Here is a 23,808-nt window from a genome sequence, read left to right as displayed (position 1 = left end):
CCCACTCAGCTCCCCCACCACTCGAACCCCTGCTCCCCTTTACTCCTTCTTGTCTTAGCTCGTTGCACACAGTCGTTGCATACTTTACTGTACTAGTCGGGTCACTTGTAAGCCCTTCCATTACAGCCTTGTTTCGCGCTCCCCAAACAGCCCAACAGAGGGTAATAAACTCCTCCATCCCTTCCGAGTCTAACTCCTTAAACCCCCTATCCCACCAATCGACTAGAGAGCAACATTGCCACGACAGCATATGCTCAAATCTTGATTCACAACAGATAGCCCTTGCTAACTTACACTCTCGAACAGCGTGGATAACAGATTCATCCTCACAATGACAAACTCCACACACCGCATCATAGCCTGCCACACGCTTACTCAGACCCTTGCGCGTAGGAAGGGCCTCATGGCATGCCCTCCACGCGAACACCTTAACCCGAGGCAAGACATTCAGCTTCCAGATTTGTTTCCACAAGGAGCTGGGGTTGGACGAGCTCACTTCCATCCTGCGCCAGTCATCCATAAACAAAGCTCGATATGCCGACCTCACCGAGTACTTTCCATCACTTTCCAACTCCCAGCAAACACGGTCCTCCGCATCCGCACACTCAAAGGTATACTCAGCACCCTTTCCTGTTCGAACGGTAAGAATAATTGCTCCACAAGGCTTCGATTCCAAACTCTGGTAATAGGGTCTATTAGCGAACTGACTGTGATATCCCCAACAGCAGTACCTCTAGGCGAGATAATCCTCCTAGATTGGGTGCCAGGAATCCAGGGGTCCTTCCATACCTTCACCGACTCTCCATTACCCACCCTCCATCTCATGCCCCTTCTCACCACCCATTTGGCTTCCCACAGTCCTCGCCAAGTATAGCTGGGTGAGCTGCCCCGTTCGGCCTCTAAGAAGCACGAGCCCGGGTAATAGCGAGCCCGCAAAACTTGCTCCAGTAAACTACCCCGATTTGTCATCAACCTCCACGCTTGCTTCCCCAGCAAAGACCAATTAAACAATTTAAAGTCCCTAAATCCCAGCCCACCATCCTCCTTCGACAGACACATTTTCCTCCAAGCGACCCAATGAACCCTCCTCTCACCTTGTTTCTGACCCCACCAAAACTGAGACACCATGGATCGAATCTCGTCACAAAAAGAGGATAGAAACTTGAAAACACTCATCGCATAAGTAGGGAGAGATTGGGCCACCGCCTTTATCATGACCTCCCTACCCGCCTTAGATAGCACCATCCCCTTCCACCCTTGTAACTTCTTCCACAGTTTTTCCTTCACCCCTTTAGTAATTACCTTCTTCGATCTCCCCACCGTAGTAGGTAAGCCAAGGTAACGATCGTGCACGTCCACCATACGAACACCCAACATGTTCGAAAGCTCACTACGTACCCCGTTCGGTACTCCTTTACTAAAGGAAATTGTCGTCTTGTCAAAGTTGACCTTCTGGCCTGACGACAACTCGTAAAGATCAAGTGCCTCCTGAATAGTATCTGCTTCCTGTATCACAGCTTTTGAGAAAATAATACAGTCATCTGCAAACAATAAATGTGAGATAGAGGGGGCTGTCGGCACAATTCGTACCCCATGTATGGCATTACGCTCTTCTGCTTTTCTAATTAGGTGAGATAAAACCTCCGCACATAAATAAATAGGTACGGGGATATCGGGTCTCCCTGTCGGATCCCGCGCCTTGGAGAAAACTCTTCGGTGGGACGCCCATTCACAAGCACATAGAAAGTGACCGTGGTCACACAGTCCATCACGTTCCTTCTCCATAAAGCATCAAACCCCAACTTCTCAAGGATAGCTTCCAAAAAACACCACTCAATCCTATCGTACGCCTTTGACATATCCAGCTTCATAGCCATGAACCCTTCGGCCTTATTTAGATTTTTCATATAATGGAACACCTCAAAAGCAACCAAGATATTGTCGGTGATTAACCGCTCCGGAGTAAAGGCACTTTGGTTGACCGAGATAATGCTATCCAGGAATACTTTTAATTTGTTCGCTAACACTTTAGATACCAGCTTATAGACTACATTGCATAAAGAGATCGGTCTAAAATCACCCATTCTATTAGCACCGCTCTTTTTTGGAATAAGGGCAATGTAAGTTTTATTGAGATAACTCGGCATTGATCCCCCATTCAATATACCTAGAACCGTGTTAGTGACCGATGGACCAACTATATGCCAGTATGATTGAAAAAATAATGGGCACATACCGTCCGGCCCGGGGGCCTTAATTGGATGCATTTGACTCAACACGACCTGCACTTCATCTGCCGAATAAGTAGCCCGCAAGCCATGGTTCATCGCCTCCGTAACCCTAGGCTCAAGCTCTGCCAGGGCCCGCTCCACCAAAGGCGGGTTTGACGTCTCAAACATCTGCCGGAAATAATCCACTGCTACCTTACCACACGCCTCGTCCCCCGAATGGACCACCTCCTGGTCATCCATGAGATAACTAATAGTGTTTCTCCGTTTTCTTCCAGAAGCTCTCTGATGGAAAAATTTGATGTTTTTATCCCCTTCTGACAACCACAGGACCCTCGATCTCTGCTTCCAGTACACCTCTTCATGCTGTACGAGACCGGCAATATCATTGATCAATGTACGACGTCGCTCCAGCTGGCTTGACGTAAGCCCTCCCTTGTTTAAATTTTTCAACTTTTTTCTTTTCCGCTTTAGCTCACGAAACACTGCCCCAAACTTGTCGTCACTCCAGCTCTTCAGATTTTCCGCACACATGCCAATCTTTGACTCCAGCGTCGCCCCACCTATCCACGCACCTCCTATCACTCCTTCACACTCATCATCATTTGTCCAAATTTGCTCAAACCTAAGAGGTTTGTCTCCCAACTCCGAATGACTCCTCCCCTTACACAAGTTAAGTTTAATCGGAGCGTGATCCGACCATTCACGGTCTAGGTGTAAGAGATGGGCCGACGGGAAGCAACCAAACCACTCATCAGTCACTAAAGCTCTATCAAGCCGACATTGCACATTATTGTCCTCCTCCCTTCCGTTATCGTATGTATATTCATACCCCGAGAACGGGACATCACGGAAGCCACACAAGTCCACGCACTCCCGAAAGTTTGACATCTGCCAATCAGCTCTATCATTTCCTCCAAGCTTCTCAGACAAGTACAAAATTTCGTTAAAATCACCTAAGCACACCCAAGGGAGTTGAGTTTGGGTTGCTAACTCCGATAACAATTTCCACGAGAGATGTCTATTATGGACCTCCGGCCACCCATAGAAACATGTTAATCTCCATTGATCGTCTCCCAATCCTCCCTTTATGAGTACGTCGATGTGATGAACCAACATAGTACGAAGCTCCACCTCAATCTCTTTCTTCCACAACAATGCCACTCCCCCCGACCTACCCATCGAATCTACCGCTAAACCTTCAAAGTCACCCAGCCTACACTTAATCCGTCCAAATTCCACACTACTCAGCTTCGTCTCTGACAAGAACACCAAAGACGGGGCCTCCCTCCGAATTAGGTCTCGGAGACCATCAACTGCATTGGGATTGCCCAACCCTCTGCAGTTGAGGCTCAATACACTCATTGAGCTGGGCGGGACTGCCCATCGACAGCCACCGCCATTCGCAATCCAGTTATAGAGTTACTCACCGTAACTATTTTCCCCGAACTCTCCACATCCACCATTCCACTGTCTCCATGTCTATCTCTTTTTTCCCCCACACTCAGCACCCCTTCCTGACCCTTCTCCGCACCCACCAGCTCCTCCTTTTCACTTCTCTTTACCGCACTTTTCTGTCTATTGAATCTTTTCCAGCTTTTACCTCCTCCGTGAGATTTTTCTCCCCCCGCACCCATCGAGAATAGGATCACTGGGGCAGCCACATGATCCTTCCCTGCCACTTCACTCCCTACCTTCTCAACCTCATTGCTCATAACTGGCAGTTCCGTCACCTCCTTCCCCTCACTCTCATGTCCCTGCACGACACACCTGATCACCTCCTCAACCTGTTGCTCTACCCTTTTTTCCCCCTCCACCAGCTTCTTGCCCACCTTACCTTCTTCAACCCCCAGTAGAGGTCGCCCAGTTTGCTTCCCATCCACGAACAGCTCACGTCTCGCCCCCACACCACACCTACCTTTTTCATTTTTTTCTTTGGTAACAAACAACACCTCCCTTCCTGAGGTAATAGCTTCCATCTCCTTCACATACTTTCCCCTACCTTTACAAGGTGAGGCTCGAAGGAACAACCCCCAGCCTAACTCCTTGCGCTTCTCCTCTTCCGAAACTCTAGAGCAATCCCGTTCTGAATGACCAAGGATACCACAGGCAAAGCAAATGAATGGTAGTCGTTCATACGCGAATTCAACTTTCACTTCACGCCCTCCTTTGTCAATCAACCTTTTCAACCTACGTAATGGTTTTGTGATATCCACCATAATTCGCACTCTACGGAAACGCTCTAAGCCAAGCACATCCGATTCAATCTCCATCACTTCGCCCACCCCTGCTACGGTGGCCGCCACGTCCGAATCGGACCGGCGACTGAATGGAAGGTTCTTAACGTGAACCCAGAAAGGGGAAGTCGATAGCACAATCTGATCCGGCTGCTCGTTTTCCTCGACCTCCTTCATGAGAATCAGTTTATTATCCCAGCACCACGGCCGCCCATGAAACACCTTCTCCTTATCCCTCCAATGAAAAAACTGAAAACCGAATAAGTAAGGGCCGAGAACCCTAATCACAAGACCATGCTCAGGGGACCAAACATTCATCATTGTCCTTCTAAATGCCTCTACATTAAAAGGTCTATCAGAGACTAATTTCCCGATCAATAATAGGTCAAAGTTATCCTTTGAATTATCCGATGCTACGGTTCTTAGATCAATGACTTCGTCCTCATCATTATCCAGCCTCAGCGTAGAGCGTCGATTCGTTATTTCCTCGGCCATATCTCACGGCGGGGATTCGTCGGAGATAAGACTCACAACCAGCGGTTGGGTAGGGTTTTTTCTATCGCACGTAGAGAGCAAAATCCTTTTTTTCAAGGGAGGTTTTTTCTATGCTATCTATTGTACCTTGTTAAGAAAAGTTTTAATTACCAGTTTACCTAACTTTTCCAGGAAATATAATTAATTAAGACTAAACTTGTAGTCTTATACTCCAAATTATAAAAATATTTTATTTCAGAGATTCCACAACCTCAATTATATGAATATTGGATCTGTTGATATTATTTGAGAAAAGGTCGCCGGTCGCAGAGCAAATTGTTCTTATTGATTTTTGGCAACTGTCTTCAGTCTTCTCTTAGTAGAAGGCAATAAGAATTTATAAATGCAAAGAATATTAGCATATTCGTACCCAACTTGAGATCATCACAAATTATATTGACTTTTATATTTTTTTTTATATTTTCTTATACGGAATACTGAAGTATGTACTCCGTAGTATTTTCCCTATTAAAAAAGTGCGAAATATTCCCCCGTCCCTTAATACTCGCACCGCTTTTCTTTCGGGTCGTCCCTTAATACTTATACCGTTTCTATAAATGAAAATCATTACCAATATTATATTATTTCTCACACTTACCTACTACCCCACCTACACTCCTACTCCCTACAAAAAATCATTTAAAAATCCACACCCCTCACTCACCACTTTCCGAGGAAGTATAAATCAATATCTGATATGTATTTTGAAAATACATATCACCCACTAAACGACAAAATTGAGATAAGATAAACGCTAAAGGACAAAATCAATTTTTATTGAAAATGGGATCGATTTTTGAAAAATGATATCTATTTTTCCAAAATGACATATGTTCCTTGAAAAATGGCACTTGCTTTAATTTTTGTCCTATCTCTATTTTGTCGTTTAATGAGTGACATGTATCTTGAAATACATATCAGATATTGGCCTCTCCGCCCTCCCACTTCCCACGCCTTACACATTTCTCATCAACTATATTAAAAAATACCTTACTATCAACTAACACCCATTAAATTAATGAGTCAATTCAAATATCTTAAACTCCGCACCGATTTGAGTATTAAGGGACTGTTAATAATAAACTCAATATGGCAATGAGTTTCAGTTATGGTATATTACTAGATATTTATTTAGGAGATATATTATGTTATTGTATTCCTATTTTACGAGTTGTATTTTAAGGATAGATTTGTTAGTATATTGGTTTCTCCTAAATTGTAATATTCTAGAAAGGCTAGGGTTGTTACTGTATTCCTATGATTGACATGCTTGAGATCCTGAGCTTGAGCATAGTTTGAGAGAAACACCTGTGAGGTTGATTGATTATATTATTAATGACGGTTTTGATTAATAATACAAGTTGGGACGTGGGTATACCACGTTATTTATATTGTGTGTGTTTTGTCTAGATTGTTATCTCGTACTATTCCTAACAGGGACAGAGGGAGTATTTATTTTACTTTTTCAAGCAAACTTCAAGAATCTCTATTATGTATACAAATGCTAAAATTGGATACATTTTATATTTTTAGTTAGGGTTCTTTTTCTTTTTGCTCGATCATTTAGGAAAAGAAATTAAATGAATGAAAATATGTTCCAATGAGCAAAAAAAAAAAAAAAAACTCTTGGATATTCAAGTGTATATAAGATTTAAATTTCAACAAATCTCCAAAGAGAATGAGACCATCATCTTACAATGAATTACCCTATATTCTATCCATCTCTAAAAAATTGTTCTTCAATAACCCTTAAAATTTACTAAAAAAAATTCAAAGAACACCTAACTTACAAAATTCCTCTTATCTCTCGATATATTATTGTAACACCATTTACGTCTGCTCATTTCAACTTTAAAAGTTACTTAATTTGTAACGTCAAATTCCCAAAATGCGCGTCAGGTAGGGGTCGAACCTACGACCTTCTGCTTAGGAAACAGACGCTCTATCCACTGAGCTACAGACGCTGATGTTATTAAATTTGGTAATGTTTATAATTTATATTAAGAAATGGTAAAAATGAAATAAACGCATCAAGTAGGGGTCGAACCCACGACCTTCTGCTTAGAAACAACGCTCTATCCCCCACTGATCTACATACGCAATTGATGTCACAAGAGGTTACTTCTAAGTTATATTTCTATTTAAACTGTAATTCATGTTGAAAAATAATTTACAACTAAGCAAACCGCCATCTGAGATAGCGGTTTTGTTTTAAAGCAAACCGCTATCTCAGATAGCGGTTTATAACATTGAACCACCATTTGAGATGGCGGTTTGCTTTAAAACGAAACCGCTATCTCATATGGCGGTTCAATGCTGAACCGGAAAAAAAAAAAAAAAAAAAAATACTTCTCTTTCTCCCTTGCTTACGTGGACGGTATGGTGAGAAATAACTTAGAAAGTAACGTATTTAGGGAATTTTGGATTTTTATGCAATATTGAAGGAAATCGCTCTAAGATCTTGTAAGTAAAATGAGTTGCAATCAACTAAAATCAATTTAAATCGGTAAAAATCAGCCGAACTAAACATGATCCTATTTTAAGATTTTTCTAGTATTTTGCTACTTTGCGGGTACATCGTTAAAATAAATAAAGTAAAATCGGGTAGACGTTAAACTTCAAATGAATAGTAGTGGATACAAGAATGTATCTTTCCCATTTGAAATATTCCTCGTTCCTTTTATTAGCAAGAGTTGTAAGCTGACTGGTACCTGCCAACTTCTATTATTGCTCCCTTTGCCCTTTCAGTTCTTATTCTAAAATGGGTATAGTGTGAACTTCAATAAATCACATGTTGAAATTTAATCTACAAAAATCTAGATAAAATGATCTAGTAGTGAAATGTATTAATGTAGAATAATTTAGAAATATAGGATTGTAAATTATAATCTAGAATAACCTTAGGAAATGTCTAGAATTATCCTAAGAAATACTTAGTATCTAGTAAGAAATATCTAGATAAATGACAAGTGTAGAAAAATCTGAAACTAGGATACACCAACTATAAATATGTTGTATGAATAAGTTGAGAGGTGAGTCAATCAAGATAGCTCCCACAAAATATGAGGGGTAGAAACATGTGTTATACCAAAGAAAATAGTGTTGTATAATTCTTATTAATGTAATCAATGATAAAAGTGCAAATTTGTTATATAATTGAGCCCGTCAAAACTTTCGCGTGCGTCCCGAAATTTCTATCATCACATACGTTATCGTTTTGTACCAAACATATGTCTAATTTGGTACCATCATAAGTATTATTTTTAGTTTATATTACTGTATTAAACAATTTGCTTGGATCTACTGCTAACACTCGTTTAATTGTACTTACAACAATGTCTTACTCGTAACGAATAGACAATGAATGATTCAAATTCATATACTCATTCCGTCTCTTTTTGTTCTTCTTACTTTAATTTTTCCGTCTTACAAAAATTTTCAAAATTAATTTAATAACATAAAATATAATACTTGTATAAAATCACATGCCCACATAAACACTGTATTTTATAATTGATTTCATTATTATAAGTATAACTAAGTAATGTGTAATGACTAATAATGAGTGAAATGCATACTTTGCTCCGTATGTTGCAAGGAGTATTGCAAATAGGTCCACAACAAACAAAGTAGTGAATTAGTGACATCAACTTGAGTGAATGAAAGCAATTAGTCCACACGAGAATCACGCACTACCAACCGGCCGGAATATCAAAATTAACACCTGGACTCTCTCTATCACGTAAATCCACTTGTTTACCTCTTTTTAGCTCATTTCATTGTTTCCAAAAGTAACACAACTTTACTCTCACTTATTCTATACTCTAACAGAATGCACAATTTGAATCTTAACTCGTTACTTAGCGATATGTTTTGATCTAGTGATTAAAATTAAAGTTTGTGTATAATATGTCTCAAGTTTGAATCTCTCTACCTCATTTGTAATTTATATTTCCCAATAAAAATAACGGAAAGAGTAACAATTAGCTGGACTTGACTTTCTTCTAAAAAAGAACTTAGATTTGTTTTTAAAACGTCCTCATCAAAATCCCCATACTTATTTTCTTTTTTATATGGGCGTGTTCAGCGGTAGCGTTTGAGGTAGCGGGTAGCGGTTTGACCTATTGAATGTATGGGTAGCTCGATGGGTAGCATCCCTCCTAGTTGAGATTTTTTTCATACCCAAGGCTCGAACCTGAGACCTTGGTTAAGGAGCAAGAGCGCCTTAACTACTCATGCCAACCTCAATTGTTTTGTAAATTTGTAAGTGTTTAGTGTAGTAGTGGGTGAGGTAGCGCCGTAGCGATTAGAGGTAGAGATAGCGGTTGGATAGCTTTTGACAAATATTAAAAAGAGTGGCGTTTGAAAGTAGCGGGTAGCGTTTGACAAAATTATAATAAAGTTTTAAACAATATATATAGCTTTTATTTTATTTTACAATCTCAACCGCTATTTTTATCAAACAATCATACTAGTTACCCGCTACTTTGACAACTAACTGTTACCCTCTAATATTAACTGTTACCCGCTACTCAACAGTAAACGCTACCGGATGTCGCTAATTTTTCCGAACAGGGCAATAAGCTAAATAAAAGTTAATCAAAATCAAATAAACATTGTACGAATTAATATTGGAGTAAACAATAATTCCCTAAAAAAAAGTAGACAATAATGTAAATAACTAATCTAAATTTTATGTTGTACGGTATTAAATATCAAAAATGATTTATGCAACTCTAAGGTTTACCTATGAGAGTTCATCATTGTGAAACGGCTTGAAAGTCGCAAGTTGCGACCCTTATCATTTTCGAAAAAAGGAAAATAAAAACTTATAACTCCATGCTAAATACTCCTTATCAAACACCAATATTTTGGTATTCAACCTAATAAAATATAATATTTTACCTTTACTATCTCCCCAACACCAAACTCAACACTAACAACATTTAACAACATTTATCAAACACCAAAAATATCACCTCTCTCTTAAATCATCCATATCCATCTATATTTATATAACATAACAAATTTAGGTCATTGAAATCATTTTGCAATTAAAAAAAATATAATCAATATTTTAGTCCCCCATATGCAACATGTCGTTCGTTCTTGTTCGTTAGTCTCCCTATGGGGGAGTTAGTATTAGTATGTTTGGTTTGTCGTTCAATGGATTGAAGTAGAATTAGTTCGTTGGTAAATTTTTATGCGGGATTGCAACAAATATCAATTTTTCAAGTACATTCAGATGAACCAAGTGGAAATCATCCTTGCGACTACAACAAATCGTTAGACCCTCTCTCTGAAAAGGCTGCATGTTCCAGCGTTATATACGGGAGACGTTCTACAGTGCAAGATTCATTCAACGACCGTAGTTTTGATGAAGGAAACCTTTATTTAATTCAACTTCTCATGTACTTGTTAGAGATATATTTCTCTTGTAGATGTCGTATGAATCTTTATTAATGAATTAATTTTCCTTTCAAAAATAAAAAAATATGCAACATGTCAAACTCTCCTTACAAGAGATTGATTTTCCATTAGGTGTTCATGAACCAGTGGCGGTGCTAGAAATTTTATGTTAAGGGTTCAATATCTTTAAAAAAAATACTCGACAGTCAATTGATATCGATAGTATAGTAAAAACCCAAATATCTTTTTCCGAATTGCTTACATCAATAACATTACTGGGTGCGAAGGTGCGGTAAGTGTAATTTGCCGTTACAATTATTACTTCCACCCTTTTTTAATACTCGCAACGTCTGAACTTTTGCCACTATTCATATAATCTACTTTGACTATTCTTAGTGTTTTTTATATAAGATAAAACATATTCATGTGGGATCTTGTTAGATTCGTTTCAATGTGTATTTTCAAAATATCAACTTTTTATAATTTTTGCATAAAGAAAATTTAAGATATAAATGATTAAAGTTGTGCATTGACATGCGTGAAACTAACGAACGTTGCGAGTATTAAAAAACGGAGGAAGTATTATTTATATTAGGAAAGAGAGCTAGTTAATACCTACACAAGGAAATCAACTAAAAGAAGGAAAAATAAAACCTAAGAGCAACATCAAGGATGTCTTATCTTAAGATTTTTCTCATATGCCATGTCAGCTTTCCACTAATATTTAATTAATTAAATTTTGTTAAGACTTCTTAAGACTCATTCTAATTTAGGTCTTCACCCCTCAAACTCATTTAAAGCATCCCAAATAATATAACATTTAATTATTTATTTATTTATTTAACTCACATATTGAGTCTTAGTTTTTCAAGACTCGATTTAAGACTTTGTTAAGACTAAACCCACTTCAATGCTTCAAATTGATATGTCTGATATTAAGGCCAAGTGAGTCATATGTCATGTCAACAAAATTCAATAGCTGATATTGCTCTAATCCTTTGAGATTTTACAAACAAAAAAAAAAAAAAAAAGAGCCAAACCAAGGAGTACAAGAAGGTAGCGTGGATATTAGCCTATGAATTCAACCACTAAGCCACCAATTTTTCTTTGGTTTCATTCTCTCTCTTTCTTTCTTACTCACATCTCAACATATTTTTTTTTTTTTTTTTTTTTTTTTTAACTTCCCTCTTCTAAACACCAAAGCAAGAAGTTTGTTAAACGTGCTAGCTAGACCATATTTGTTTTTTTTTTTTTTTTTTTTTTACAGCTTAGATCGTACCTTAAACGCACTATTTACGACACAAGAACAAAAAAAAAATACTACGTAAAATCTAAGCATAACTACGTCATATACCCTTCCAATGAAATAGGAAGAAGTCAAAACGTGTCGTATTATATTTTTTTACAATAAAATCGTCGGCATGATGACCTAAGCAAAACACCATTTCAATCCACGCGTTCACATCCAATTCCTCCGTCAGTCGCAGTACTATTTCAATCAATCTCTACACTCCATATACCCAATCACTAATTTATTTATTTATCCCCTTAATTTTCACACCATAAACATAATCATACCAAATTTATCCCTAAGATCTAAAACTACCTCATTTTTAAACATTCTGATTCAACAAAAAAAAAACACTCCTAATTAATCTCTAACTTGTTAGAGTATTTGAATATTTCACAAATCTACGAGACTGTTAGAGAATAATAAGTACTTTGTATTGCACCATTTATGTTACTATCTAAATTTGCACATTTTGATTTTTAATTCAGTTTTCTGACCCAAAACTTTGACCATTCGTTAACACAAATTCTTATTTATAAAGGATGTACAATAAATATTGTACTCCTATACCGTAGTAAAAGTTAATTCAAAATGTTTAAAAGTTAAGCCTATATATGTAAAAGTTATCTATTTTTTAGTGATAAATTTTTTCATTTCAGTAAAAACATATTTCTTCAAAACCACTAATAATGTATAAAATTAATCATTTAATCATTTCTATCAACTTTTTTTTACTAATATAAAAGTTAATCAAAACTAGGTTAAAGTTACGAAAATATGGGAAAAGTTATCTTGGTGTACAATAAATTTATTATACACCTTGTACACGCAAGACCTTTTGATTTGTTAATTACCGATAAACAAAAAATAGAAATTTTTATTTGAAAACTACGTCCATATCTATTGAATTGAATCCAATAATATCTCACAATTATATATTTTAAATAAATAATCCTATATAAAATGGATTATGTGAATAATGGCAAGAGATAAAGTATGCAATTTTATTTAGAAAACGTAGGAAGTGTCTCTATACGGATTACGGAGTACCTTTCTATAAAACAGACAATGGCACAAGCCATTTTTGAGTGCAAAATTTCTCACCAAAAAAAAATTCCATAAAAAAGTATCTGCACTTTTAATTTTAATTTTTTTTATTAACCGGTTTATGTATGTAAAAAGTATCCGTTTATAGTTAGACAACCCACATAATAATTTTTTAAAAGTACTTTAATAATAAAACTATAATACTATATTTTGAAAATATTATAAAAATATTGGCTTATAGTTATTGCAACAGTAGATACCAAATCGGTATATTAATTATGAAAACTACTACGTATGTTACTAAATATTTTCATCAAATTAGCATATCAAGCAAGCATATTGAATATTTTCGTCAAATTAATGTAGTATGTTTAATATACAGTAGGACGGAAATTGCATAGTAGATTATCAAATGAGTATGTTCATGATTTATTAATGATATACTAGCATTAGGGGGATTATTAAATCAAATATTTATATAAAAAAATGACAAATATAATTTTAGAATATTCTACGTTCACGAAACTTAACCTATTTGTTTAATACGTTTAATCCATATTAGAATATTTCAGAAAGATACTACTCCAAAAATGATGCAACGGTGTAGGGGTCTCTTGTGTCTGTAATAACAGTAATTTCTGGAGGGAAGCACAATTGTAAGACCGTTTTCGGCGTTAGTATTTGAGGTAGCGGGTATCGTTTTTGACAAAGCAGCGGTTCTTCAGTAGCAATTAGCGTTAGAGGTAGCGGTTGAGTAGTTTTTGTCTAACGTTAAAAATAACAGCGTTCAAAGGTGGCGGGAACAACGATTGATAAATTTATAATAAAGTTTTAAACAATATTCCGTATATAACTTTTATTGTATATTACATATCAAGCATCACTCACACTAGTAATCCTCTATTTTGACAACTAAATGTTATCCTGGTACTATTGAGCACTATCGCTACTCCCACTGCTACCCGCCTACTCGCCTAGCTACCCTGACCTTATACACCACTATCATTACCGTTAATCTACCGAACATGAACCAAGTACTCCGTAATATTTTTCACCAATTCTTAAATGCACCTGGTCTACACTAAATTTATTTTAGACCATATCTAAAGTAAAAATAAACAATTTGTTCATAATATATTTTGGCATGTTTATTAGAATTGTTATGAAAAAAATTAAAATAAAAAAATACGAAAAGTATGTGATAAATATTTTGTTTGCTATTATGCCGGAGTTTGGCATAATTATGTGGTACACGTAGTCTCAATAGTAGTCGCCGTAGTTTTCTCTAACTCATTTTCTCTAACTCATTTTCTCTCTCCTGTCTGTCTTCTCTCTCCAATGATCTGTTCTTCTCTTTCAATAGTTCTATTGCCTTTGTTTTTCTCTCTCCTCACAAAAGCCTCTTTTTGAATTTCTCTGCTCCTCCGATCTCTCCCCTCCCTCTCTCCCCTCCTGTAAAAAATTCTAGAAGCTTCCATTAACATAGCTTCTTCAATTCAATTCAATTTTTGTTAGAATTTATCTGTGTTTTTTTAATTTGTGATTTGATTTGAACATTGTTTAATTTGTCGTGTAAATTGATTGTGAGTCGACGAAGAAGTGTTTGAGATTTTGTGTTTGGTTTCTGAATTGTATGCTTAACTGAGTTGACCCGGGCTGCGTTAGCTCGGGATCGGAACTCGGAAGGTAGTAGCAGCTATGGGGTCTGAAACCAACAATACCAGCAGAAACGGCGGCGATGATTGCAAGAAAAATAAGAACCACCATAATAACGTGTTGATTGGTGGCGCTAATAGTAAGATTGATGAACAGCAATTGAAGACTCCTGCTCCACATTGTCTCACCAAATTCAAACTCTATGAAACTCCCGCGGTATTAATTTTGACTTTCTTTCAATCATTTGTTGATTCGATATAGTGTTATGACCGCAGTTTGATTGTTTGTTGGTTTATGATTGCTTGCTTCGAGCTCGAATTATAAAGTCATGGTTTATTGTTTGTTGGTTGTATGATTATCTGTTTCGAGCTCTAATTCAAAAGTTGTGGTTTGATTGTTTGTTGGTTGCATGATTGTTTTCTATGAGCTCCAATGTCAAAAGTCGTGGTCTGATCATGTGTTGGTTTCATGGTTTGATCTTTTGTTGGTTGGATGATTACTTGCGAGCTCGAATCCAAGTCATGTTTTGATCCTTTGTCGGTTGTATAAGACCTTGCTCGCAAATTCAAAACTCGTAGTTCACAGTTCATGTACAAATCTATGCCTAGTTGCCTGCTACTCGTACGTGGTTATGCTTTTATGCTTAGTCGGATTTATTTGCTTTTTCATTCTTAGTTTTGTAGTGGAAGTATTGAATTTGCAATCTAACTTGCGATTCTGTGAAGCTTTTTCCATGTAGAGTTCTTAGACCTGCCAGCATGTGTATGAATCTGTATAAGAGGAGTGATCTTTTACAGATTTAATGATCAGTTTTATGACGGGACTATATGCAGGAAGGCTTTCTATTTCTATGTGGGATGGATTCACCTTATAGGATACCCGTGTCTAATCCTAGAATTCGCGATTATTCAATACTTTTATGACCTTTTATAGCTGAACCTTTTGATACTGTTTGCTTGTTGATTCTGCTTATGGTAATTGCAATACACTTGCTTAGAGATTATTTAGTAGCAATTTTAAGTGATTATTTGCATTTTGTTTCATTGAATGCATCAGTTGTTACATATTTAGTACAATTAGAATCAGTGATGGATCTTGAACAACTCATGTAGGGGGGAAAGTAAAAAATAGTAAGCAATATAGTATGGGAAAGTTTAGGGGCCGGAAGTAAAAATACATTGCCAGGATGCAGACCAACACCAGACATAGTGAAGGTCCGCCACTGATTGGAATGAATTAAACTGAAAAAACTTATACTTATCTCTGATTAGAGGGGTGGGGCTATTTTTTTTCAAGTGATGATACCTTATTTCACAATCTTTACATGGTTATGCGTTTTTTTTTTTTTTTGGTTGAGCAGAACTTTTACATAGTCGGAAGTGATAAACGTAAGAGGTTCTGGAGAATACTAAAGATTGATAGATGCGCACCTACTGATCTTGTTGTTTTTGAAGATCCGACAATATACTCCGCTCATGAGTGTTCGACCATACTAAAACGGATAGATGAAGGAAACAAATATGCTGGTGGACTGAAATTTGTCACAATGTTTTATGGGATTGTTGGTGAGTATTTTTCATGGTTTGTGTTTTGAGGATATTTTTCTTGAACCAATGTCTGATTTGTTTATTTTTTGTTTTACTCTGGAAATTCAGGATTCGTGAAATTTTTGGGACCATATTATATGATTCTTATAACAGGGAGGAGAAAAGCGGGGATGATTTGCGGCCATGCAATATATGCTGTGTCAAAGAGCAAAATGATAAAAGTCCCTCATTCTCCCATGCCACCCGGTGCAATTAATTCTAAGAGTGAAAAAAGGTCTTTTGTCCATTCTGCATGTAAATGTAAAATGTACCTTATTCTTGTAAGAGACGCATATTCAACCTGTTTATCAGAACCATGCTCTTGTCCCTTTTTATTCCCTTTATCTTTCCCAATTTCTTCCGATACATTGTCCAGTCTACTGGTATATATTAGTGTCTTGTCTCCTGGTATATATTGTGTATTTTTTTTACAGTTTATGGAAGTTCAAGTTCATCGATTTTCACTTGGTTAGTCTTTGATGGTTATTCAGTTGGTGTGTCGATTCATGATTTGAAACTATATTACCCGTGTATAGTAATATCATTTGCATTGTATTATTGATCGCACCATTATGTAGACTGCAAGTTATTTATCCAGAACATGCAGAGGGCAAAGTTTCTTGACTTTTTAGATCTTATTAAAACTTGTAGAGTGAGACAAGGTATTGCCAGGTTTACAAGGAGACATTTTTTTCCAAATTCACATTAATTTTATTTGTATTTTCTGTTGTTATATTTTTAATGTCATCCATTCTATTTTCTCTTTTTGTTTTTCATTTTCACCCTCATATTATGTTGCTCCACATATTCATCTGTTATGCGTTTTTCTTTCTTGATGAATTCATTAGATACAAGAAGCTCTTATGCGCAGTGGACATTACAAAGGACTTCTTTTTCAGCTACTCATACCGTATTATGCATAGTCTTCAAAAGAATGTAGGTGATGAGGATAAAGAATCAGCCCCGTATGAAACAATGTTTGTCTGGAATTCATTTTTAACTCGGAAAATTCGGACTCTTCTCGGTAATAGCCTATGGACAGTGGCATTAATACATGGCTTCTTTAAACAGGTATTTCAATTTTGGTATCTTTGAGTTGATTATGTTGCGCATGATTCCTTTATATATAATTGTTGCTACTATGCTTGTTTATTGATATATGTTAATGATCTCTTTGTTCTCAAACAAATAAATATGGTATATTGAGAAGAATCTAACAAGATCCCACATGATTATGTATACCATTCGTATAAATCACAAAAAATAGTTGCAGATCGGGTGAATGGTGTAATTTAGAAATGGAGCAATTTTTTAAGAACAGAAGAATTAAGTAATAACTAATAATCTAGAGTGGAGACGTTACGAAGTTGTTCTATATCCCTGTTTATCGTTGTTGAAAATTACTCCGTTCCAGCTAGTTCTCTTGTTATTCTTTTCCCTTGTTGCAGTTTTTGACAAGATTTTCTCATCATGTCCCACTCATTGCTTGATATAATACAATATGAGAATTTGATATCAACCATACTATGGTGATTTGCTTTACAACATCTTATCTTTTGATGAACTCATAGTGGTCCAAACTTTTAGGGTTATCATCTCGAAACGATCTTAGTGCATAGTTTAACTTGCTCAACCAGTTGATATAGCCACAAAAACCCGGGCCTGCCAAACTTATTTCTTTCATCACTCAACCCCCTGCTCACCTTCACATGGCTATATCAACCAATTGAGCAAGTTAATTATGGGTGAGGACCGTTTTGAGATGATACCCCTCAAAGTTGGGACCATCCTGAGTTGATCAAAAGCCGAGACCTTTTAAAGCGAACAACCCATGTCAATTTTTCTAATACAATAAGGTTCTTATGGTTAAATGGTGCTTTTGCATTTAATATTTTCAGGTTAAATTTCAAAGGTTTGAACGGACTGTCAATTTGACCCTTATTGCAAGAAGATCACGCCACTATGCTGGAACAAGGTACTCGTGTTTGTTATGGAGTAACTGCTAACAAAAAAATTCATAATTTTCCCAAATATACTTGTTTTGGCATCATTTAACCATACATTTATTGTCCTTATGAAAAACTTGAACACTAATCAAGGATAATTAATAATAAAATAACCAAGTGGATTGATAACAAATTTTAATCAATATTGAGTTATTTATACTTTGTTGTCAGGTTTTTGAAACGAGGTATAAATGAAAAAGGCCGAGCTGCTAATGATGTGGAAACGGAGCAAATTGTCTATGAAGAGATCTCTAGTACATGTGTGTCGAAAATCAGTTCTGTTGTGCAAATTAGGGGATCAATTCCGCTTCTTTGGTCTCAAGAGACTTCAAGATTGACTCTTAGACCTGACATTATATGTATGTTTATTCCATATTGATCTTTTATTTTGTCTATTTTTCATTATATATTGATTAACCTGTGTATATTGACATAGTGTCAAAGGCCGACCCCTATTATGAGGCAACTCGACGGCATTTTCAAAATCTTGTAGATAGATATGGTAATCCGATAGTCATATTGAATCTCATTAAGGTGCGCCTTTACTTTTTTGTTTTAGTTAAAATGTTATATTTTTGTCAAGTGTAGCCATGATAGTATACGATGATGGTTGAAGTAATTGTGATTTACTTGCAGACTAAGGAGAAGAAACCTCGGGAATCTGTACTCCATACAGAATTTGTTAAGGCAGTTGCTTCCATCAATAAAAGTTTGGATAAGGATAACCGCTTAAAGTTTCGGACAGTGGATCTCACAAGATTATATAGCATGTAAGTTGATTTATTTTTCTTTTCCTCTCAAATTTCAGGTGTTTACCTTCATATGAATTTTATTGCTATATTTGAAGAGTAAGAATGTTGATCAAAAGTATATCAATCTTTCAGTAAAGGTGACAAGGTATTGATGCTCCTAAGTAAAGTGGCTGAGAATGCGTTGGATCGAACTGGATTCTTTTGTTGCCAAGTGTCTCCGTTAAAGAATTCGGAGTTGTCATCTGGATTTTCCTATGCCGCTACAGATCACGAGGATACAAGTAACATTATAGAATATTCTTCTTCGACTCCAAGGTTCCAAAACGGAGTGTTGAGAACTAACTGCATTGATTGTTTAGACCGCACAAATGCTGCGCAATATGCATTTGGGTTGGTTGCTCTAGGTCATCAGTTACATGCAATTGGTATCAACCCCACCCATATGATTGATCCTGATGATACTTTGGCGAAGGTGTTAATGGGGCATTATGAGGCCATGGGTGATACAATTGCGCTGCAGTATGGAGGCTCCGCGGCACACAATAAGGTAGTTTTCTGAACTTTATTATTCTGCTTGTAGTATTAAACAAAGTGCTTGTTTTCAGATCTGGGGCTGTATTACTGCAAACTCGGTTTACACTTCTATTTTCTTTCTAGAAACTTGTTATTGTAGTGTTTTCACACTTTATTTATACTTTAATATTGGAGCTTTACTCTGGAAAGATGTCCGTGAAGTTCATTTGTTTTATACTTTCTCTGCATCTTATATGATAAAGAGAGAGTTAGAGAGGGGAAAAGTAGGAGTTATCAGGAGGCTGGTGGTGGCAAAGTATCTGCAAGTAAAAGGAAAGAATTCCAACTTTTGGAGAGAGAGAAAACTCATCAACCAAAAGGTTGTTGTAAATATAAAACTTCCTATTAAGGGAACTGTTGGAAATATTTTGGAACGACATAAATAAGATCCTAAAATAAATACAGAGCACAACATACAACAACTAGCTATTCTAGCTATCATAGTATTTCTGTTGATGTGATGTTTGCGGTTTACTGAATATGTTGTGCAAATTCCTCAGTGTTCATGCTTGCAATTCTATCTTGATTCTTGAATTAGCATCTTGTTGCTTTCGGATTTTAAGCAGAAAACATTTTGCTTACTATGAGCAGCATTCAGCTCTTGTCCATTATATCTTTTTGAATTTTATGTTAATGTCAAGATAGTGATCAGAGAAAAGTTTGCATCATTTAGCTTGTATAGTAGTTCACTGATGAAGCATTTTATTATCTTAATGGGTTTGAACTATTACATACTCTTTCTTTATTTCGTGTTTTTCTGTTTTCATCATCTTATACTTCTTTCATTTAGATAATGTCAAGATTATTGTCTAAAATTCAGTATTCTTGTTGTGTCGTGATATGAATAGATATTTGCGGATCGTAAAGGTCACTGGAGAGCAGCCACACAATCCCAAGAATTTATGAGGACCGTACAGCGTTACTTAAACAATGCATACATGGATCCTGAAAAGCAAGATGCCATAAATTTGTAAGTTGGCACTGAGCTGATATTGACGTCTTTATTATTTTAACTTGTACGATAGTAATATAGCTACTTTTCATCAGGTTCTTGGGCCATTTTCAACCAGAAGTGAGTACACCTGAATTATGGGATCTTGATTCATATCAGCACTTTATTATTGGAAGGCTTACCTCCTCTTCAAGTCCTGGGTATGGATTTTTGCATCCCAATTGGCTATGATATTACAATGGTTTGCTCTAAAAGCAGTCTGATGAGTTATTATTGCAATATAAACATGTAGATGTGGGTCCTGTGATAAAAGAGTCGAATTTCTTTAATCAGTGTAGTCATGTACAGGGACCATGAATTGTGATAAAGTAAAATTGCATATGCTGGTTAACAGTATCATGCGCAAATTCATGAGGGACTCTTTTAATATTTACCCTCCACTGCGGCACTGCCTATTAATTTCAGAGATTTATGCTTATTGTCTAGTTTAGACTTTAGAGTGCATGGTCATTTATCTGAGATCTTCACGTCGATAATCTCTATTATTGGCGTAAAGATTGTGAAATATCATAGTCTAAGTGTATACTCAATCAAGCAAAGTATAGTCAAGACATAAGGTTTAGCTTTGTTAAATAATTTGATAGAATAATGATAGTCAAGGCAGTTTTGGCCACTCACACTTCTGTTGCTTTTAGGTCATCTTTGCAACGGTCAATGTCAGATGGAGTTCTTATATATGAGAGTTCTTCGTCTTCACCATCAGATGATGTCAGTAATTATCACCAAACTTTACCTAACGTAAAAGAAAGCGGCAGTGGTATGTCAGATTCGTCACCGGATATCTCAGCATGTGACAGCAGCAACCCTAATGTGTCTTATACAGGGTAAATATATGACTCTTTCTTATATCTAACAATCTGAAGGTTTTGTGGCTAGCTGTATCTGTTATTCTGTTTGTTTTCTACCCTTGCTTTCTATAGTTTCAGTATCACTTAAATCCCTCCTTTCATGAATGATAAGTTCCTCTATGAAGCAATGGATTACAATTTAAGCCCATCGGGTTGCAGAAATATCTGGATTTATCTTAAAGAATATCAACGCTTTCCTTAAAATAGTTTCTTAAATCATACATCAGATTTGTTGAACAAAACGTGAACAATGAATTTTTTCCATGTCTACCAGTACTCACTGGTTCAGTTGAGGTGCACGGATATGTTATTGTTTAATTGTCATGTCCTCTTCTTCCCTTTGATGTGCAATGTAATTGTACGTCTTTAACACATATGTTATGGATGACTTCTCAATTACTTGTCAATCTGACCTGGTGGCTGATTATGTTTCCTAAATGATATTGTTGCTCTTGGTGTTTTTGCTCCATATTTCTAGGCTCGTCCCATCTATGCCAGCCCGTCAACTTTTCACGGATATGCCAGAGACCAATTATCTAAGAAGTCCATGTAGTTGTTACATCGAACATGGGCATGAGTTAGATTGTTCAGATATTGTTGATATAGACTGGATTTCTTCATCTTCCTGTGGTGACGAGGAGCCATATGATAGGCAAGTCCTTTGACTTTCTTTCCTTGCACTTTAATTTCCAAAAGTATGTGGTGTTGTTATAGTGTTGTTTAAGTCACTAACTCACTACTCAATATTTCTCAAAAGGGAGAAAATCTAAATGTATCAACTTAATGTAGAACGCTACATTATTAAAGCTCAACCATAACAATAGTTTGTTTTTATACTGATTTCCACGTGCATACAGATCTTCACTTATAAATTCTCCAGTTGGTGGTTCCCTGCGTGGCAGTACTGTAACTAATTCATCACAGGTCAGTCCTATTCTGCATTATACCCTTGGTTAAGCTTCTTCTTTTCAAAGGACGCTATTCTACGCCTCCTTTTTAATATTCTGGTTAATGAGTAGTGTCTTAACTTGTACTCGGTGTGTTTTAAGTTTTCTTATTTCTGGATTTGTATGAACTAATATTCTGTTACCTACAGGGGAGAATGCCATCTAACGCTGCAGATTTTCCCGACAGCTTTAAGCAGTGGGTCGAGTTTGGATCAACTTTAGCTTATTAGTGTTGGTACTACAAACTGCACAGATTTTATCTCATATTTTTGAATCAACCCCTCCGAAGGATACGGGTTGGGCAAACAGAATAAAAGTATCAGGCAGAATGAAAAGGAATACTATATTTAATGGCACAACAAAGAAACTATCAGGAGTCGATATTGACACCTAATTCAGCTAATTCTTTTACAGGAAGGAGGTCTTGTTATCTCCCAACTTGAAACTAAGATTAAGATATTTAGATGGTATAAATAAAAATGCAGCAGTGGTTCATTCTTGTAAATATCCGATTTAACATATTTTTGCTGGGTTGCACCAGTTTACTTTTTGACATTATTCTAGGTCTTTTTTTGCCTGTTTCATTCCGTTTAGTTAGTTTATATACTTTGTATATATCTCTGATCATTGATGAATATTTTATCGCCCCTTAAATTCAGTCCTTCCTCATACTCCTTTATCAGTGGTATGATTTGTGTTATTTGTAGTAGCTTTACTTTCTGGTATCTCTTGTGTTTTTCTTAGTGTCGCTCTCATCAGCAGATTGGCGCAGATAAGTTTTTGTGGTATTGCATTTAGAAAGCTTTTCTCACATCTTTACACTGATACTAGTACGAAAACTATTAAAGGGATGATTTACACTCGTACTAATACGAAGAACTATTAAAGGGAAAGTTTGTATCATTCATTCATACTGCTCTATGAAGCTTGAGTGGTGCACTCATATAACTTGCGCTGTTCATGGGAAGCCTGTTTCTTCATTAATCAACTATAAGGTAATAAGCTCTACAAACAAAAGCTCTACTTGCATTTCTTAATCTAAAAGGTCTTCAATCTATGAAACTATGAAAGTGGTTAATTAAAGTAGTCTTATAATTTGGAAAAAAATTATGCATTCGAGATTATTTTCGACCACAAAAGTTCCTTAATCATCTAAAATGTCCATAAACCTTCCGTTTTAGTCCAATGTTAATAGTCCGGATTCTCTAGAGTTTTGATAAAACTCTACAAGATAGAGTTTTATCTAAACCATACATTTTTAAATCAATGGCTCATATTGATGGGAAAAAATAGGGGAACTTTTGGAAAGATAATATATGAACCATTGATTTTTCATTCAATGGTTGATATGCTCAAACTCTACCTAGTTATTTTAGAACTCTAGAGGATCTAAAACCCTAAATGTAAGGTGTTGCATCTTTAAAATGATCAAGGACTAAATGTGTGGTTCTAAGTGTTTTTTTGTGTACCACCCGGTTCACTCTCAAGGGTAATCCAGATTTGGGGCGAGTTCTGAGTGGATAGGTTTCAATCCCCTCCCAATTGTTGTTGCGGGAAAACGAACACGGGGTCCTCCCTACCAAGTTCAGCCTCAATCTGAACCAAGAGGCAATTGGTAATGTTTTTTGGTTGTTAATGAGCCATAAGTTACGAGACAATACAAGTTACAAATAGTGAATGGT

General features: G+C 36.4%; 2 protein-coding genes and 1 non-coding gene across 3 annotated transcripts; 1 reads left to right on the top strand and 2 right to left on the bottom strand.

The window, feature by feature from the left end:
- Positions 1 to 3,589: 3,589 nt before the first annotated feature.
- On the bottom strand, positions 3,590 to 4,960 carry LOC110787152 (uncharacterized). The gene has a single exon (XM_021991723.2). The coding sequence runs from the start codon at positions 4,958 to 4,960 to the stop codon at positions 3,590 to 3,592; it is 1,371 nt and encodes a 456-aa protein (XP_021847415.2).
- Positions 4,961 to 6,890: 1,930 nt separating this feature from the next.
- TRNAR-CCU (transfer RNA arginine (anticodon CCU)) lies at positions 6,891 to 6,963 on the bottom strand. The gene has a single exon. It is a non-coding gene; the product is annotated as a tRNA-Arg (tRNA).
- A 7,056-nt stretch (positions 6,964 to 14,019) lies between these two features.
- On the top strand, positions 14,020 to 22,805 carry LOC110787223 (phosphoinositide phosphatase SAC2). Its single transcript, XM_021991807.2, has 15 exons — positions 14,020 to 14,618; positions 15,763 to 15,967; positions 16,058 to 16,223; positions 16,837 to 17,059; positions 17,887 to 17,963; positions 18,166 to 18,353; positions 18,431 to 18,528; positions 18,631 to 18,764; positions 18,879 to 19,293; positions 20,168 to 20,289; positions 20,367 to 20,471; positions 20,967 to 21,155; positions 21,658 to 21,831; positions 22,037 to 22,103; positions 22,276 to 22,805. The coding sequence occupies exons 1-15, from the start codon at positions 14,445 to 14,447 to the stop codon at positions 22,354 to 22,356; spliced, it is 2,418 nt and encodes an 805-aa protein (XP_021847499.1). The 5' UTR covers positions 14,020 to 14,444; the 3' UTR covers positions 22,357 to 22,805.
- The last annotated feature ends 1,003 nt before the right edge of the window (positions 22,806 to 23,808 follow it).

This window comes from Spinacia oleracea, chromosome 1, assembly GCF_020520425.1.
Source record: "Spinacia oleracea cultivar Varoflay chromosome 1, BTI_SOV_V1, whole genome shotgun sequence".
Taxonomy (NCBI): domain Eukaryota; kingdom Viridiplantae; phylum Streptophyta; class Magnoliopsida; order Caryophyllales; family Amaranthaceae; genus Spinacia; species Spinacia oleracea.
The sequence above is the reverse complement of the archived record's forward strand: the minus strand, read 5'-3'. Positions and strand labels throughout refer to the sequence as shown.